The following is a 16,594-nucleotide window of genomic DNA, read 5'->3' as shown; positions in this document are numbered from 1 at the left end:
AAAATATAGCCAAGAATAATAGCTCACTGAGGAAGACTACAGCTTCTGAAAAGCCCATGGACGCCCTAACAGAAGCCCAAACTCCAAGTAACAGCAGTTTGGGGCCCTTTTGATGAATCACTGAACATGACAGAATTATGTATAAATAAGATAGACAATGCCACCCGTATCTCTAACATCACTGAACTTCCAGGTCCAAGCAATGAATAAAAGGAAACGTAAGTGATATGCATTCTTGGAGAGTCCAACAGACTTTCGCTAGAAAATCCCACTGTTCTGCAATACTAGAATACAGGGAGTTAAAGTTTCATTTGTTTTTGCCAGTGAAACAAATCTCTCCTTCAACTTCAAATCTCAAATCATTATTTCATAGCAATCCTCCAACAAAGGGCTTTTATGATCCTTCCCTAGTATCCACCTGGAATTCTCCCCTTTTATTTTAAACTAGAGATACAATAAAATCAAGGGGACTATTTGTGTAAACGTACAACTTTACCAACATTCTAAGCTTGTATTAAATCATACTTCAGAAAACACTGAAAAAAAAAAAAACCACTGAAAGCTAGGCTATGTTTATGCACATTTACAATCACTTAGACTATCTCAAAATTTTTCTCAAGGGAGCCTTTCATAAATCTCAAGACAATAGTCAGCCCATGGTCAAAGGAACCACTAATAGATTCTATTCTTTCCAACTCTGACCAGTTCTATAAGTTCTTTTAAAGCAATTTCAAAATGACAAAAAATCCAGAATTTATAGATTTTTTTCAGAAGACATACAGGATTCTTAAATTTCTTCCCTGTGACTTAGTTTTTATAAAATGCCATCCACTTAAAATGAAATCCAACTATCACTTGCAAATGAAATGTAGATTACCAGTGTATTTACATGTAAGCAAGATGTTTAGGCACGATTATCTCTGGGATTATTAATCAACTGTTTACCAAGATTTGTAACACCAGGGGGGCTTTCCTAGTAAAGAATCTGCCTGCAATGCAGGAGACCTCAGTTCAATCCCTGGTTAGTTAGATCCCCTGGACAAGGGAATGGCAACCCACTCAAGTCTTCTTGCCTGGAGAATTCCATTGCCAGAGGAACCTGGTGGGCTACAGTCCATGGGATCAAAACAGTGGGACATGACTGAGAGACTAACACTTTCACCGAGGTTTATACAGTGGTAAGTATTAAAACATAGCCTTCTGGGACTTCTCTGGTGGTCCAGTATTTAAGAATCCACCTTGCAATGGGGGGACATGGTTGGGGAACTAAGATCCCACAAACTTCAAAGCAATGAAGCCAGAGTGCCACAACTACCAAAGTGCACACACCATAACTAGAGACTGTGGGCCACAAGGAATGGTCCTACAGGCCACCAACTAAGACCCAATGCAGCCAACTAAATTAAAAAAATATTCAAAACAAACAAAAAACACATAGCTTTCTGCTTTACCAAGTTACTGTAGTACACTTATTATCCCTAATTATACCAAAAAGAAAAAAAAATTTCTTAAATCCTGCCCTGGTAAATGGCAAAATAAAGGTCACATAAGGTAATAAGCTTTTAAAACAAGTGATTAAGAAGGGCTGATTGAAGCACAGGATGAACTTAATAGCTAACACCCTTTCCCATTTGAGAGCCTAAATATAAGGGGATAGTAGGGATAGGTATTATAAAAATTTACCCTTAATAAATGATTGATACCTAATACCAAACAACTTCTATTAGTCAGTACATTTGCTGACTGGCTTCAGTACTATTGATACCTTTCTCTTTAATTAGACCAAATGAATTCTTAAGAGTGATGAACACTGAACATTAGCAACGAGTATCTTACAAGTTTACATTTCAGTTAGCAAGAAAAATCACAGCACCAATACAACTACAGTTACTTTGTTTTTAACAGAAATTATGGCACAACAAATGCACTGAATTTACCAACTTTCCTGAGCACAGTGCCAGGTATCCAGTAAACACTCAATAAACATGCCCTGAATCAGTGGTACTGGTAAAGGACAGCAATGGGCTACACATGTTGCCTGTGATGTCACTAATTGCCATAAAGATCAATTTCTCTCTTCCAGAATAACCATAAGGCTGGAGAAAAACATGAATGCTTCCTAACTATGTTACAAGTTACATTATGGTTTCAAAGAAATTAGTAGTCAATTTTTTAAAACTAGCTTTTTCAATTATCACATTCTTTTTAAATTTCACAAACAGCATTATTTTGAAACATCATTTATGTGTTTCTGGTAATTTAAAGCCCAGAGCCATTATAAATAATACAAAGAGTTGAGCACTGTGCTCCGCAATGAGTCTTGCTAAAGAAGCCTGTTTTGTTCTCTCCCAAACCATCAGTTTCACTAACATGACAAGACACATGGAAAAGAACGGCAAACAAAATCAACCAACAAATTTCTTGCCTTATTGAATTTACACACCAAGAGACTATGATCAACAGCAAGTTACCTGCATTGGAACGTTTTAAATTACCTACTCCTGTAGTAGCTTATTTCCAAACTATTAATATACAGGAAGTATTAATACAGGGTAACTTCAGATTTGAGATCACTTAAAGATATTTATGTAACTGTAATTTACAAAACAGAACACGTGATAATGTTGATAGGAAATATGCAAATCTAAAGTTAGAAAGCTCAAGATCAATTCTGGTACAGAGCCAAGAATAATTTAGCAAAATGTATCTTTTATTCTCAAGAATTTGGATTAAGTTTTCAGTCTGCAATACCATTTTGACTTATGTGAAAAACTGAATTCTATCAGTTGAGAAATTTTTGTACAAGTAAAGAAATCTTTACAGACTACAGTACAACTACAATCGCCGCTCCCCTAAACTAGATTGTTTCAGTGAATTCTATCCACTGTTTTCAATCAAAACTTCCTCTAGTCTTTTTCATGTCTAATTTACAATGACAATGATACTTCATACCTTCTCCCCATAGTAGTCTGGAGTCTGTTTTTCCTCACTCTGATGTTTAACATATCTGTCTGTGTGATGGTAAACTGACTTACTCATCCAAAATATAATATTGTGCCTTTAACAAAGCACTGTGTCAAGAGTTCAGAGAACATTTTAATTTTGTGTTTTTAATCAGGTCTCTCTCATTGTGAGTAACAGCTAAGGAATAGTCATTCTTGAGTAACATTTTGGGCAAAATGCCAGAGGAGAAAATCTACAGGACATGGCATGTTAAAAGGACAGCAAACCTCAAAGGCCAAGGCAACAATTTGAGCCACAAAGTAAACAATCATGTACTGGATTATAACCGAAAGAATAAAATAAATATCCCTGAGTCCATAAGGGTACAATGATTAACTAAATAGAGAAAGGACAACTCTTCCTTATGCGAGGATTCCAAATAATACATGTAGAAGGAACAAGAGAAGTAGAAAATCACTAGCAGAGTCACGCTACAGACAAGAGCCACTGATGAATGCTAAAATTAGTGGGTGAAACTTCAAGGAGAGTTAAGGTATCTGCATGACCTCAAAATACGCCCCCCACCTCAAATGTTTATTACCACAGTGGTTTTAACACAGGCCCACAAATCCTCTGCACACTCCTCCCTCCAGGAGATGGAGCCTCTTTAGCTCCCTTCCCCTGAGGGTGGGTTGGTTCTTAATGACTGGTTTCTAACACTGTATGACAAGGGAAAAATAGTTATTTTACAATGGAGAAACCTGACAGATGCCACCTTTACAAAGCGATCAAGGTGAACATCACCAGCAATGTCACACTGGTATCACGGACCTTCTGATATGATGTAATGAGTAGAGTGCTTCACCTCTATGGGGTGTGTGTGTGTGTGTGTGTGTTAGTCACTCAGTCATGTCCGACTTTTTGCGACTCCACAGACTGTAGCCCACCAGGCTTCTCTGTCCATGGAATTCTCCAGGCAAGACTACTGGAGAGGATTGCCATTCCCTTCTCCAGAGTAACTTCCCAACCCAGGAATCGAACCCTGGCCTTCTGCATGGCAGGCAGATTCTTTACCGTTTGAGCTACAGGGAAGTCTCACCTCTATGGTATCTCTTCCCAAATCTATAACCTCATCTAATCAAAAGAAAACATCAGACAAATGCAAATTGAGGAAAATTTACAAAATACCTAAGCTCTTCAAAACTGCCAAGATAATGAAAAACTACACTAATAAACTCAGATTGAAGGAAGCTGCTGCTGCTAAGTCGCTTCAGTCGTGTCCAACCCTGTGCGACCCCATAGACGGCAGCCCATCAGGCTCCACCGTCCCTGGGATTCTCCAGGCAAGAACACTGGAGCGGGTTGCCATTTCCTTCTCCGACGCATGAAAGTGAAAAGTCAAAGTGAAGTCACTTAGTTGTTCCCGACTCTTAGCAACCCCAGGGACTGGAGCCTACCAGGCTCCTCCGTCCATGGGATTTTCCAGGCAAGAGTACTAGAGTGGGGTGCCACTGCCTTCTCCGGAAGGAGGCTAATATGATATAATAATTAAATACAACATGGTCTCTTGGTTTACATTCTGGAACAGAAAACGACATTAGTGCAAAAACTGGAGAAACTGAAATAAAACTCTATAGTTTAGTTCAGTTTACCCATGTTAACGTCTTAATTCTGATAAATGTACCATGGTATATAAGATGCTAACATTAGGGGAAGTTGGACAAAGGCATACAGGAATTTTCTGTACTACTTTTACAATTCTTCCGTGAATCTAAATTTACTTCAAAATAAAAAGATTTTAGAAAAACAAACTATGAGGACATTAATGAAATAAGTATAATCTAATTGAAAAAAGCTAGCTCCTGATGTTTTTTAAATGTGAGAGATACATTTTGTGTTTTCTTGAGTTAAATCAACAATCATAAATCATGGTGGAATCTGTAAAATAAAAACTTTGGTTTTGAGGCACAAGTATTTTTTCAGAAAATTACTGAAAAGTGGACATAATTCAGTGAGAAAGTAAGACCGTTAAGACTGACAAAGATTAAGACTGCATGGAAGGGGGGCAGATTCAGCCTTTTAACAACTGGATGGTGGGATGCCAAAGGCAACAGCAAGTGAAAAATTATTTTTGTCATCAGTTTCTCCTTAGGTCAACTCATGGTCTACTTTTTCAATACTGCAGACCCTTTATTTCCATTATTTATGATCTGAACATAATCTTAATACCCATGCCATTTTTGCATGTAAGCATTAATACGTTCCATACCTTAAAAAAAAATCACTATTGTGAGAGCATGAAAACAGTATTTTGAAAAAGTTACTTAAAACCCATTTCTATTAAAAATTCTATTTAGATAAAATGTTTTCCTTTTTATGAAGTTACCAAACTGCATACATAAAATAGGAAGTAGGAGATGAATCTGCTTGTTGCTCAATCTAAAATACTACTCAGAATTCCATTATATCAAGAGACTATTACATGATATACTACTATGTAAAAAGATTATAGAACATCTTTGTCCAGTATAACCCATTATTGTTAAAAAACAATTTGTACACACATCAAAGATTTGGGGAAAGAAGTAGACACTTCTAAACTGTATGATTATACTTGTCTTTTCTTTCTATTTTTAAAATGTCTACAATCACAGTTACTACTTTTCTAAGCAGAAAAAAAAAATGCTATTTGAGAAGAGGAAAAAATTTTAATCAATGGCTTATTCAGTGACTAAACAACCTAATGAGTTCTTTCAGCATACCTGCCGTAACACAAATGACACCTAGGTAGGCAGAGTAGGTCAAGGCTGGAAGCGGTAGCACTGGCACACTCCCAATATAAGCAACAAAGATATGAATCAACTTTTTGGATTAAATAAAAATAAACATTTTTTATCTTCTTTTATGAAATAAAATTTGGATTATCACATACAGTTCACCTGTCAATGAAAACATTACAAAAGAAAGTTGACTGACATTAACACAACTTCCAACATACACTTTGGAAACACACCAAGGAAGACAAGACAAAAGTGAACAGTGGAGAATTATATAATTGTTTTTATCCAAATGGTACCCCCAAAACACAAATTTCACAATGTCAGTTATAAGTATACCTTAGAACAGACCAGCTATTTTAAAAAGTTAAATGGAACCTGTAATTTCTTCTCTTTCACCTAGAACAAGTTCACTTGCATGACATGAAACATGTAGTTTTATCTTTTTATAAAATCATACTTGAAAACAGCCTAAAACTAAGCTCATATAACAAATTTAAAACAAAAGTCATGATTATGAGATTATGATACAGTGGGCCCAACAAATTTTAATTCATCTTTAAACTACACACTAGCCTATTAGCCTTTGGAGTTTAAAACAATTAATAAAACCTTGGCGCTGCAACAATTGTGCATGACATCAACTCTTCTTCTTTACTCACTTTAAGTATGCTCCACAGAACACAATTCAAAATTGATCATTAGGCTAGAGAAAAGAGGTAAGAGAGATAAGAAATTTTTCATATGCTTCAATTGTATTGTTTGAATTTTATAGAGCACATATTACTTTTCTGGTTAAATTAATAAAAACTAAATAAACCTTCAGTAATGGCCAAAAGCAACCTGTTAGTCAAAATAAACAATTAAGAATCTGAGAGGGCAACAGTCTTTCCTTCATATTTAAAAAAATAGCCAAGCAATTAAAAAAAAAAAAACTCTCCCCACAATTGACCACTAAAACCACAACTAAATAAAATATATTTAGAGACAATAGATTAATTTTCGAGGTTCCATTTTAGGCTCTGTTTAAAAGTGTTCCAAAAACCCAAAGATGGAATTCTGAAAATGAGAGAAAACTTGGTTGATTGGAAGTGATAAGCCATACAAGAGGACAGAAGAGTAAATGGTCTTAAAACGCATTTAACGGCAAACATTTGCTGAAAAACACACCAAGTGTGCACTACCTCCTTACCTTTCAAAGCTTGCATGGGTTTTAGAGCTGGAAAGACCTGTATTTGAATTCAGGCTCCATCATATACTAGCTACAAAATCTTAAGGCAAGGTACTCACCTATCACTATGAGGCTCTATTTCTTCATCTGTAAAAAGATTCAATTAGCACACTACCACCCAATTAGAGGGCTTCCCAGGTGGCTCAGTGATAAAGAATCCACCTGCCAATGCAGGAGACGCTAAAGATGAGGGTTCGATCCCTGGGTTGGGAGGATCCCCTGGAGCAAGGAAATAGCAACCTACTCCAATATTCTTGCCTGGAAAATTCCATGGACTGAGGGCTACAGTATATGGGGTTGCAAAGAGTCAGACACCACTGAGCACACAGGCACACACTTGAACCACCTGATTAGGCTCTGGTCAAGATTATAAATACCGCCTCTAAAATACTTAGCAGTGTCTGGTACATTACAGGAACACAATAAGTGGCAATTATTATTGTCCCTTCCTCCCTCCAATCTAGGATGTAACCTGATGAAAAAATTCAAGCACTACGGACAAAAATGTTGAAGCTGTTTATCCAAAGTTTTTGTACAGATGATGTGTGACAAATTATCACAGAAGTTTACCAGTTTAATTTATAATATAAAGTACAAAAATAACCAGGTAACAGTTATAAGTACAACGATCACAACCAGCAACACATATAACCGTAAAATGGTCTGCAGCAAATAAGCCTACCTCTCCAGTAAAAGAAAGGCATTTTGCTTTATCTGCTTTTCTCACAGAAAAGGCTTGCATGACTTTAAGGCACCAAGTAGTCAAGAGGAGTCATGAGGAAAAAAAAATAGTCATGAGAGTAGAAAAACTGAAAATGGATACAATAATTAACTTCAAGTCGAGAGAAGCTCTAAAGATCAACCTAACACAAGATGTGAAGAAAGTCAAAGGCCTATTAACAATATGTACCTCACAAACCCTTAACATTTTTTTTTAATTTTTTTATCGAAGGATAACTGGTTTACAGAATTTTGTTTTCTGTCTAACCTCAACATGAATCAGCCATAGAAGGGAGAGGATATATGTATACTTTCTTAACATTTTAAAAAGACCTCTCCAGTCAAGAATTTTAGACATAGTTGGCCACAGAAATGCTAGTTGCCTAATCAACTGGCTTAATTTCGAATTCCTAGAAGTTAACCACACACAGTAAACTGGAAACAGCATACTTGGACTGTAAAATCACAGGCCCTTGAGTTAAAATCCCAATTCTACTGCATTTAACTCTTCTCTACCTCCGACTCCTGTAAAATTAGGACCCTATTTCTTCATTGGATTAGGGGAAATAATGGACATACATAAAATTTCTGACTAGAGGTGGGAACTCAAAGTTGTCCCTATTGATCTTAACTCAAGACTAGCACCAGGGCTTCTGCAGAGTCCTCCTCAGTGCTCTGTTCTTCTCCAGCTAAATCAACATAACTGAAACTTTCTGTCAATAATTGAAATCCTAGGCCCCTTCTCCAATTTTTTGCACTATTATGCCATCATATTCTCTACCAAAAAATCACAAGATTTAATTTGCGCTAATACTGTTAAATTGATTATACTTGCTTAAGTTTGAGTCATCTTAACTAACTGGTAAGCATCTGGGAGCAAAGTCTATGTTGTATAATCAAAAATAAAAACCCCTCAACTCCTAGCATAGTGTGATGACAAAACTGGCTGGCTGTTTTCTTTATCAAGCTTTTTCTCCAAGGAAATTAGATTTTTGCGTGTGTATGCTGACTGAAAGATTTTAAATATCTGTATTGAAAACATTTTTCAAATAGACAGGTCAGTGATCCATGTTTGATGATTAAATGTGTTAGAAAAACTTTAACAAGCTCAAAAGGCATAAACGGACTGTATGAAGTAAGTGGTAGTCTGAACTTAAACCTATGGTTTTCAACTCGAAATGCTTAGTTTTCTTTCCCTCCCATTTCTCACCAAGTCCCTCGATATATTTTACACTCTTGGATGATAATAAAGTCAGTATACAAGTCCTACTTTATATATAACCTATCAGAATGAATCAAGCCATCTATGAACTAGCACACAGAACCTGAACAAATATAAAGTGTAACTTACTGCTTAAATTAACTTAGAACATTTGTTTTAGTAGAGAGTAAGCTCAGCTCAAAACAGCATGGTAAATTTTGGAGTTCTGACTTCATTAGCTTCAGTAAGTGATGAACCCAATTGCTCTTTATGAGGACAAATGCCACCCACCAACCTATAAATTAAGCACTAAATAATTAATAATTTGACAAAGTTGCTTAAATTATCCTTTTATAAATTTAACTATTTTTATAAATCCCATATAATTCAATTAAGAATATATTACATATTACTCTGATCTAGGCATTTACCCTAATGACATCCATATGAATTTTAGGGCAATAAAGATACTGCAGAGATGACATTGTTGTTTATCTGAACACTAATGCTGTTTGAACTTAGTGTCTTTGTTTCAAGAATCTTGGAAACACTTCATCTATCAGTAACTTAATGAGAAACAAACAGGTAAACGTTTTAATAAAAGAAGAAGAAAATAAAAGCACAGACTAGGTCATCAAAATAAGCCATACCCAAACAAATCTCACATTTTGAAATTAGTTCAAGATCCCAGATTTAAAACTAAAATCTGTCCCCCTTGGGTTTCTACATTTCAAAAGAATGGTAGTGAAAATTCTCTTTTCTGTTTTCAATCTTCTACATCAGGCATTTATAACATGAGGTTCATGAGTACGCTCAGGGAATGTGAACAACTTGCAACTTTATGCAGAATACTATGAGTATGTATATACACAGGACAGATCCATAGTGTTTATCAAATATTCCCAAGGGTACATGACCATAAATGGGTTAAGAATAACTGCCCTAAATGGGCAGAGCAGCAAGTACAAGTAGTAATTCCATTTAAGTACTATTGTTATTCAAAGAAAATACAGTCAGACAAGTTAAATTCATCACTGTCCTGGAAAACTTCAATTATATAATTCACTCAATCTCATTTGTAAAGCTCACTAGTCTGAGGTACAGAGTGCATAAAATGCCCTATGTGAAGACCCTAGCCAAGTAGCTGGCACAGAGAGTAAGTACTTGTCAATTAGTAGCTATTATTATTAAAAATAATGTTTCCAAAGAGTCATTCTTATGAGCAAAAGTAATACTACCTGTCAAAATCTATAAACATGGAACAGAGCAAACTTAATTGGAACCTATCACCAACCTTGGATTTAATAAACTGACCCATCAGTCACAAAAGTACCAAGGACACTTCCTACTTCTCCTTTGTACCCTATTTCTTCACATATTTAAGTAAATAAACAAACCAATAAACATTTATTCTCTGGCTCCCTAAAGCCTCAGGATTATTTTCCCTTTAAGTATCATTACACCACTACCCTTTTATAATTTGAAACATCACAGGGTGGGTCCAAGGAAAAGCCAAGTCTTAGGTTTTCTTCCCTGAATTCTATTCCTGATATCAAAGAAGCAATCTCTCCTCAGCCCCACCTTCTACAAGAAAACAGTGGAAAAGTCTGACTGTTCTGCTCTCCGAGAGCAGGGCGGGGAGGTCGTCATTTTGTCTAACTCTTACTAAAACTTCAAAATGCAGTTCAGACGAACAGTGGTAAAAAGCAGCAAAGTCAACACATCTAAGATATCTCAGGCACTGGCATCCTACACCCATTTTTAGTTTCTCTTCATCTTTTTATTTTGCAAATTTAAAAAAAAAATCTCAGAATCTTAAAAGGCATTTTATTTAACCCCATTTCATACATTAGGAAAGAGACAAGAGTAGGTGACAGCAAAAGGAAGCTCTTAACTATCAAAAATGAAACTTAACTATTACAACTACAAGTGGTAGAACCATCATATATGTAGTCAGAAGTTGCCAAGGAGAGCAAAAAACACATACACAGCCAAAGGACTGCTGATGGGATATGAATGTAACAAGAGGTTAAGCACTTTTTACATCACTTAGAAAAATCACTTATTTTTCTATTATTCTATTTTCTATAGAATAATCACTTATTCTAGAACAAAAATTGAAATACTAAAGAAATAAAACTACTCACAAAGCAAAATTCTCTTTAAAAGTCAACTAAACAGTTGGCAAGAGAACACCGGATTCTAAAGCTCTTCTATCTTAAAAAAAAAAAAAAACTTTGAATATATAAGACACTGTCAACATCCTATACTTTAACCTATTCGTGATGAAAAGGAGAAGAAATTTTAAATGTAAAATTTCAGTTTCTTTAAATGATCCTACAAGATCATCCACTCACACCAAACTCGTAAGATGTATTTTGTGGAAAGTCTACATAGGTACTGGCAACTTAACACTATGCAGAGAAATTACATACACTGATTCTCTACAGACATTAAATAGTCATATTCTGGACAGTGAGAATACTTTAAACTTCTTTGAATTTCCCAAATCACTACTAACACCATCAAAAAGTCATCAAAGCAACCAACAAAAATAAAACCTATTTTTAGTTGGTTTCTGCTTCTCTTCTAATAAAAAAATTCTAACTAAAAATTATGTAAAAGGCAATAATGATGTATTTATTAATGAAATTACACTGTTAGCCAGATAATAGAACTGATTTAACTTGTTTTTACTTTCAAATCCTTAAATTAAAAGATAGACTTATTCAAAGCATAGCACTGGCAAAAAAAAAAAAAAAAAAGTCAAATGTTCCTTGAATCTACCATGACAAAAAACAAAGTTTAGGAGACTGATTAAAACGTATGCCATAATTATGTTAAAATGTAAAAAAACAAGGTTTAAAAAATTTTTTTTCTTTTATAAATTTTTCTGCAATGAACTAGTTGATCTAGGGACTATCCTGGTGGCGCAGTGGATAAGAATCCACCTGCCAATGCAGAAAACATGGGTTCCATCCCTGCTCCAGGAAGATTCCACATATGGTGGAGCAACCGAGCCCTCTGGACTGAGGCCTGCACTCTCTAGGGCCCATGAGCCACAACGAATGAGTCCCTGTGCCACAACTCTGCAACAAGAGAAGCCACCACAATGAGAAGCAAGAGCACCCAAACTAGAGTAGCCGCCACTCGCAGCAACTAGAGAAAGCCCTCGTGCAACAACAAAGACTAAGAGCAGCCAAAAATATATAAAGTGGTATATACTTGTCAAAAAAAAATGTGATCTTAAAACAAAAAAAACTAGCCAATCCAAAGACACTACTACATATAGGTCTTCTGACTGGAGTTAACTGGTTGAGAGAGGTACACGTATTTCATTCTTAACATACTCCTTATAGATGAAGCAGCCAAAATGATTTTGACGCTAAAAAAAAAATCCAACAGAAGCTAGTGGATTAGGAAAAATGCCTCTGGTATGAGAATAATGTTAAGCATTTCTTAACCAGTGTGCTGAAATAATCACTGCCTGCTTCACCTCCTAGCTCAGGAAAATTAAAATCTTTCTTCAAATCTCCAGAAGAAAAAAAAAAGAGCTTTGATGCTTTCCATCTACTTTTTCCACTGCTCAGACTCCACTCTGGTTGCATTTTGGTTTTGTTTGTAGTATTTGAAGTTCAAATGAGTCAGTCATTACCCTTAATTTCTGCTAATAAAGATAACCCAGGACCATTTCTCCCAAATCAGCCAAATAACATGGAAAGTAGTCAAAGAAAAAGCTTCAGATTTAATCATTAATGGACATATTTCTTATTCTCTTCACTCCCAAACCAAAAACTTACAACTTAAAGATAATAAAATAAAAGCATTTAGTAATAAAGCTACCAACAGGTAATCGTGTCAACCTACACAAATCTAAAATCTTGTTCATTCTGAGAGAACCAAACTTTTGTCAAGAACGCATTTTCATTACCAAATTCAGCAGCACCCATACAACAGATTTTAAAAGTTTCTATAAGGGGTAAGAAGAATATGACAAACCAAAGCAAGGAACATCTGGGGTGCACCTGTAAATATTCCCTTGTATTCTATTGTTTCAAATTAGCATATAAAGTGTACACTATAATACATGTGTATTATATAATGCACTATATTGTAGCTGGCATATAATAAGTGGCCATAAATGTTAGCTATTAGGGTAACACTGTGGAATCATAAAAGGCACTCATCCATTACAAGTTTTAGCTTAATAAAAAAAAAAATTTTAACTTAATAAAAAAAAAAAACCTTTGATTTTAAAGTTTAGAACACGGTTTTAAAGCAATTGGGCTTGTGTCTGGGTGATTAAACTCTAAGAATTTCCTTCTTTTCTCTAGTTCCCAATTTTTCTCTAATTACTTTAATGATGCTAATAAACTTGATTAAAGACAAGAAGAAATTGCTGAAGTCAGATTCTAAAAATCTGCTTGCTGGTTGTCCTTGTGACCATTCATAATAAAATACCACCTCTTCTCACCTTAAGTACTTTTCACTAGTGCTTTTCCAAAGGTTTTCCCAAGCTACTAGGTCATTTTACTTAAGAGACAGCCTAGAATATAAATACAGTAGCCCAGGTACTGGCACACTCCATGCCATAAAAATATAAAAATGATTTCTGGGATTGATTCTGTTGAGGTCATTAATCTAGAACCCTCAAAATAAAGGATGGTTTGACACTCTACTTAAGAATTACTATCCCTGTCATTTATTAACCATTCTTCTTTCTTCTTCCCTCCTGAACAATCGTTCTCACTCCCTCTGCTTCTCCAAATCAAATGCTAATAATTCCCTTACTGGTTTATTCTCTATAAGGTCTTTCTGAACCATACCAGGCAACCACAACCCCATAACTACTTTTAAAATCTTGTGGCTCCAATCCATGTCACACATCTGGAACTTGCCGTATCTACTGGTATTTAACATATATAATATCTATTTTTTTTGTATTCCATTATAAATTCCTTGAAGATAAAGGTTATATTCCTAAATTTTACTGTGACTGGAAAGCCTTATACAATGATGTACCCTGCTCTTACAAGTTTACCAAATCCTTTTACATATACATAACCCCGATAGGAATAAACAGTTGTCCTATTTCACAAAAGGAGAAATAAATTCAGACTCTATACATGTAGCAAATTTAAGAAACTCCCTAAACATAAGACAAACCTCTATAAAATGGAAAATCCATGTACTTTACTGTTGCCAGGACAACTTCTAAATTAGAGGCCTCAAGTTCAACTCTGTCCAACTATGCAAAACCAACTTTGTCCTTGCAGCCCTTGATAAAAAACTGCCAGCATAGCAAACAGGACACTATTAGAACACTATCTTCAACTTCTTAAAGTATATAAAATTTTAATAAAGTACTACAGCTTCTGTTTATAACAGAAAGGGACATTTCGGCGTCAAACCACAGTATTACAAAAGTTGAAGTCAGAATGCATTTTGCAAGAGCCATGTGACACACACATGACAGTCAGCTAAACCCATGGGTGTACCTTTTAGGGGAAATATTTAGCAGTAATTGACCAAAACAGCAAATAAACTCAACATTTAGGTCAAAGACTGATCTCTGCTTTAAAAAATTCCCCATCTCCCCCCAAATCCTTCTGACACAGAGGAGGAATACCAATTAAATCTCCTTCAATTATTCACTAATTTCAAAATGCAAACTGTAGAAGGATGTTTTTAAGGGCCATTAAGGAGAGCCCAACAAAGTCTTCCTAAGGAAAGAAACACCGGTTCCCATGAAAGGTGACAGGTGTGTCACATCTGCTGTGGTGACTTCTTGAGGAAGCAAGAAAAAGAAATGCATTAACTTTTCATGACACGTCACAGAACCTCATTCCCTATCTGCAAGCCTTCAAGTAGGTAATTCAAAACATACAGATCTATCAAAGGGCCCATTCGTTTTTCTTGCAACTTTACGGCAAAGCCTTGCTTTTATTTGGTAATATCACAAAGATGTCCCTAGGTTTGGTGCTAGTGTTTTGTTTTTCCCTTGACCTACACAAGGCAAAAGGACTTCGGTGTCCTCTAAAAAAAAATTCTCACGAACGCCCAGGTTTTTCAGGAAGGCAATGGGCCCGCTGAGTTCGTAAAGAACTCCAGGAAATAACTAAAAAACAGAACTAAAATTTTTAAATCGATTCTCACCATCTATTTATTCCCCGCAATCTCATGCAGCCCTGAAAAGCATCCATATTACCTGCAACCTGGAGAGGAGGGTGGAAGAAATAGCCAACAAGCTCAAGATTTACAAGTAAAGCTGGTTTCCACCCCGAGGGTTCTGACAGCTCCGCAGAGCGCGGGCGTAGGGTCTGACAATGCCCTCTAAGAGAGTTGTCTCACCTCATCCCCACTCCTTAAAAAACTGGCCCTCCTTGAAAAGTCACTGCTTCCAAGAAAAGCTACCCCTTCCCACGGCCCCACCACCGACTCCCGGACGCCCCAACCCTCTTCGCGGACTGCCCCTACACACCGGCCCGGCACTCGGGCCAGTACTACAAAACAAACCGGGTCCAGGCCCAGGCGGCTCACCCCTCCGGCCCGACCCCTCCCCTCGACCGCCCCTCCTCCGTCAGACAATGGGGCCCGACTCCCAGCCGCCAACCTCTCCTGACCCGTCACCCTTACCTCGCCGAGGCCGAGGCCCATTCCTCCGCCCTCCTCGCCCCCTCTAAGCCTTCCCAAGGTGGCCCAGGGACCCAGCCGACCGGTGCTCCCCTGCACTCACTATTCGGGATTCATGCTGGACATGTCACTGCAGCTGCCGCCGCCGCCACCGCCGCCCTTGCTGCTGCAGCCGCCGCCCTGACTCTCCGCGCCACGGGTAGTCGAAGGAGAGGAATGAGATAGGCTGTTCCAGGAGAGCAAACGTCTTTACCCCACTCCGTCCCCTTAGAACACAATCAGCAGCCGCCACCACTCAGCTATCGCTTCCACCCAAAATGGCCGCCGGCGAACCAGGAAATAGGAAAGCCTTAGACCGAGGGGCCTTTACACAGCCCAAAGGGCGGCCGCACCGCATGGCATGCCGGGAAAGAGAGTTGCGAGCGCGGCTGCGGGCCCTGGGGAACCACGGTACAGGGCCAAGACCTGGACTCAGCTTCCCACCAAGCCCCGCGCTTCTGGCGCACGCGTACTTGAGGGGCTGTCGCTCGCCCCATTCCCCCCTCTCTCAACCCCCCCGCGCTCCGCCCCTCCCTGCTCCCCTCCCCGCTGACTCGCTGGCTAGGACTTCGCTCGGACTCCCCCTAGCGGATTGGCTAAGGCCGAGCGGCCCTGGTGATGTCATCAGTGAGACGTGGCAGCCGGGCGAGTCAGCGCCCCACGGGGGAGGGGGAGGGGAGGGACAGAGGGCGGTGCCGGCTGCTGGCGGAAGAAGGGGGTGGGGATCCCGGGACCCTGCGGGCTGGGGAGAGAGGGGTCGGAGCCCGAGGGACCCTGAGAGCCTAGGCGGAGGGAAGGGGAACTAGGGGATCTCGGCTCTTGTGTGCCTTTTGCTGGTCTGACCTGCTTCAGGCTTGAGCTTCCCCGCTGGTCCCAGGATGTCCGCTCTAAAGATGGAAGAAGATCGAGGGGCCTCTGCGGAAAACTTTGGGTCTCTGGAAAACACGAACGCCATTAGGTCTGGTCATCGACCAGTGTTGGCACGACCATTTTATTTTTTTATTTCTTACTATTCCCTTTCCAGCCCTGCTCTGATCACCTCAGCCTGGA

At 38.1% G+C, this 16,594-nt stretch overlaps 1 protein-coding gene across 4 annotated transcripts in view; it reads right to left on the bottom strand.

The window, feature by feature from the left end:
* The window catches only part of RAB1A (RAB1A, member RAS oncogene family), a 29,888-nt gene extending 14,064 nt beyond the window's left edge, over window positions 1-15,824 (bottom strand). For all 4 annotated transcript variants that reach the window (XM_086326329.1, XM_086326331.1, XM_086326330.1 and 1 more), the window contains exon 1: window positions 15,609-15,824. In XM_086326329.1, coding sequence (XP_086182455.1) covers window positions 15,609-15,631 — 23 coding nt within the window. In that variant the 5' untranslated portion in view covers window positions 15,632-15,824. The remainder of the gene's footprint in view (window positions 1-15,608) is intronic.
* Between the last annotated feature and the right edge of the window lie 770 nt (window positions 15,825-16,594).

This window comes from Bos grunniens, chromosome 11 (assembly GCF_055505025.1).
Source record: "Bos grunniens cultivar Pamir isolate PY7600 chromosome 11, Bosgru_T2T1.0, whole genome shotgun sequence".
In the NCBI taxonomy this organism is placed as follows: domain Eukaryota; kingdom Metazoa; phylum Chordata; class Mammalia; order Artiodactyla; family Bovidae; genus Bos; species Bos grunniens.
The sequence above is the reverse complement of the archived record's forward strand: the minus strand, read 5'-3'. Positions and strand labels throughout refer to the sequence as shown.